General features: G+C 37.9%; 1 protein-coding gene across 1 annotated transcript; it reads right to left on the bottom strand.

The window, feature by feature from the left end:
* Positions 1-1,095: 1,095 nt before the first annotated feature.
* On the bottom strand, positions 1,096-2,961 carry LOC149555658 (protein NUCLEAR FUSION DEFECTIVE 4-like). Its single transcript, XM_089829469.1, has 2 exons — positions 1,989-2,961; positions 1,096-1,910 (listed from the first exon to the last, which is right to left on the bottom strand). Exons 1-2 carry the CDS (start codon positions 2,959-2,961, stop codon positions 1,096-1,098), a joined length of 1,788 nt encoding a protein of 595 aa, XP_089685595.1.
* Positions 2,962-3,263: the final 302 nt, after the last annotated feature.

Here is a 3,263-nt window from a genome sequence, read left to right as displayed (position 1 = left end):
ATCAATCTGTAATGAAACACATTATGTCAGACAACCTGTTCTATCCTAAATCTAAACAGCAAACTTATGAATTAATTATTTAATTTACATTTTGAAGCCACGTAAATTGTAGAAATAAGTTGGGAGTGACTGCTATCAAGCTTTGTATTTTTTAGAATTTTGAAAGCTTAGATGATGTAGCTTTTGGATTTGATTATGTTCGATATTTTTTTGTGATCCATCATCAGAACAAAAAGCGCTCTAAGATCAGCGTATAATGTTATCAGTGTTTTGAAGGCTTCTACCCAAAAAAAATGCACAATTTTATCAGCGTATGATTTTGAGAACCAAGAAGAGCGAACTTTGGAAGTTTAAAACATTTATCTCGTGTAGCTGCTCTGTTTGCTCTGTTCTAGTCTTTTGTACAGGTCATGTCATAAACACAGATTAAACATTTTATAGCTGTATAAGACAAAGCGGTGGATTTAGGAAAAAAATCAATGAATCTAGCAATAAGGGTCACTTTTACATATGAATAAATACGACATGTTTGGATAACAGACTAAACAGCTGCTTTTTAAGATTTTCAATTAGTAATAATTGGTTTCTCATTGACATTGAACAGAGTTTACAGTAAAGTTCCATTATATAATCATCTTTTTCGGCCCATTGAGATAACAAATACGAAGAAAGTGAAATCACCAAGAGGAAACAGAAATGAAGTCAAATCTTGTGTGGCTTGTTTCTCTTTTCCGGTATTGTGTGAAATAAAGATCTCTTTTCATTGCCAATCAGTATTGAAAGTTCCCTTGCAGCCAACTAAACATAAAAGAAAAATTACAGTTTATGATAACCTGAAAAGTTTTCCTCTTCCTCGTTTCCAATGATCGGTGGAAACAAAAAAAAAAAAAAAACCCTTCTCTTCCTTCTTTCCAATGATCGGTGGAAAAAAAAAAAAACGCTTTTATCCATATAAATTGACTTCAAAAAACCTAAAATTACTCAATAAAAATATCAATGTTAAATATGCTACACTCACACAACATTATTACACTATGAAAAGTGAATAAGAGCAGCACCATATGTTATTTGGCCATGAGGGTTTGATAAAAAACCCTAACTATCCATAATTATTTCTCCTTTGGACTTTTCAGCTTCAACTCGAAACTTGGCATAGATGTCACTTCTGTAGAACTTCCTTGTCCTAAGAACAAGAATGCCTGAAACAAGAGCCCCAAATAAGGACACAAAAGTCATTATGATAAAACTAAGGCGAAAGCACTCATGTCCCATGCAAGTCAACTTATTATGAGCTCCTGCAGTTGCATTAACTCCCTGCAACAATTGTGCAGAAAAATATTGCTTTCTGGCTTCTCTATCATAGAGTTTTCCAGCCACTCTCACTGAGAGAAGATAGGACCCCAGTGGGCTTGCAGCAGCTCCAAAATTGTAAAGAGTTGCATAATACTTGAGACCAAAGAGCTCTGAGATAACAGCATAAACCACAGGCCATTGAGCTCCAAAACACAAGCCTGTAATGATTGAGGCTACATATAGTGATCCAGGCAGGGCAAATGCTATAAAAATATGCCCAACACAAGAAATGAGCATTATTATGGTGAACAACAAAGGTCTAGGAAATTTGTACTTGTGCAAGAGAAATTCAGACAAGTATCCTGATACGACGCGCCCTAGGAAGTTCCAGATGCTGATGAGAGAAACAAATGTGCTGATGTTCACAGGAGTATATCCCAGAGATTGCCCAATCTGACCCATGTTGTCAATGGCAGTGAGAGTGGTTCCAACCCCACAAGTAGTGCATACAAATATGATTATCATGTCCACACTCACAAGTGCCTGGGGTATAGTGTAGTCTTCTCCTCTTGTTGGGCTCTTGAACATTTTGACCAGGCGGGATCTTATGGAGCAATCTCTGGGATCCGTTCTGAGGTTACAGATCGTTGAATCGGTCAACCCTTCTGGTAATGGAGGGCATGCTTGCTGATTACATGTTTCCTTACTAGAACACTGATTGGCATAATGATCTCTGCCACATTCTTCCTGTAGGCTCACAGCAGCTGCACTTGGGTTTTGCTCCTTGTTCTTATTTCCAACAACATCAATCTCCTTCTGAAACCCTAGTTCAGTCTGAGAAGTCAGTTTTTGTAGCCTCATTTTGTCAATCTCTGCATCAGCAACCACAACAATGTTCAACATGAGGAAAAGAACTGCCAAGGCAGCTACAATTTGGTAGCCTGGCTGAGGAAAATGCTTCTCTCTATTCTCCACTATAGTCATGACCATCAGAAACCCTGCCAAGGCTAGGGCTATGTAAAGGAAGTGGTAGAATTTTTTCAGTTCTTTCTTATCTTCAACAACTTTAGTGGGTCTTACTATTAACATTACAGACAGGGATACAACAGCTGGGAGGATACCCAACAGCAGAATTATCCCTCTATTGTCCTGCCCATAAATTGCATGGTATATTTGAGTAAAGATTGCTCCACTCAACCCCACATATCCTTTGAGAATTCCAAGCACACTTCCTCTACTCTGAGGGAAGTTCTTCACACATGTAACAAGAGCCCCAGTGTTGGCAAATGTCTGAGAATTGGCTCCTATGTAGATGTACAAATACATCTTCCATGTCTTTGGCTTCGCGATCTTTTGCGTCACAGATAACCAGATCATCAGATATCCAGCGATGTTCATGATGGCTCCTATGCCCAAAACCACCCATGGTGGAGTGATCTCATTGATCAGACCAGACAAAATACCAACATTCCCTCCAAGATCTTTGAAAAACCCCAATGTGGTCAGAGTTTCTTGATCATAGTCCAGGACTGTTTTGATTGCTTGTGAATATATACCAAATATGTAAGTCCCTCCTGCAAGGGACATGATCAGAAAACATATATATACCACAAACCATCTTCCTGTAACCACATTTCTAACCAGAACAGAGAACTCTGTTTTCTCCATTAATTTCAAATGCAGTTCTACAGTAGCGTTTTTCTGACTTGAATTCTGCAATCAATGGCAGTTGAGAAATTCAACAATGTACCCATATGATATATATAGAATCTTTCTATCATAGAAGTCAAGCAACATGGGAACGTTTAGATAAATCGGAAAACAACAACGTGCACTTAAGATATCCCAAAAAATTCTTGTTAGATCTTAAACCATGCCTGATGATATTGATGGGCTTGGAATCAATTAGAAGCCTACCTTAGATCAGCTAATAAGTCGTCTGCCATCATGTAAGATTTCGAAAAAAAGAT

This window comes from Cupressus sempervirens, chromosome 5 (genome assembly GCF_028749045.1).
Source record: "Cupressus sempervirens isolate cs-2001-9-10 chromosome 5, ASM2874904v1, whole genome shotgun sequence".
Taxonomy (NCBI): domain Eukaryota; kingdom Viridiplantae; phylum Streptophyta; class Pinopsida; order Cupressales; family Cupressaceae; genus Cupressus; species Cupressus sempervirens.
Note: the sequence above shows the minus strand (reverse complement) of the source record. Positions and strands in the feature narration are given on the sequence as shown.

Excerpts from the sequence above, each read along its gene's own strand:
- LOC149555658 (XM_089829469.1), bottom strand. The coding sequence starts at position 2,961 with ATGGAGAAAACAGAGTTCTCTGTTCTGGTTAGAAATGTGGTTACAGGA. Across the intron at positions 1,911-1,988 it reads GTGTTCTAGTAAGGAAACAT|ATTGCTCCATAAGATCCCGC; the intron begins GTAATCAGCAAG and ends CGGATCCCAGAG.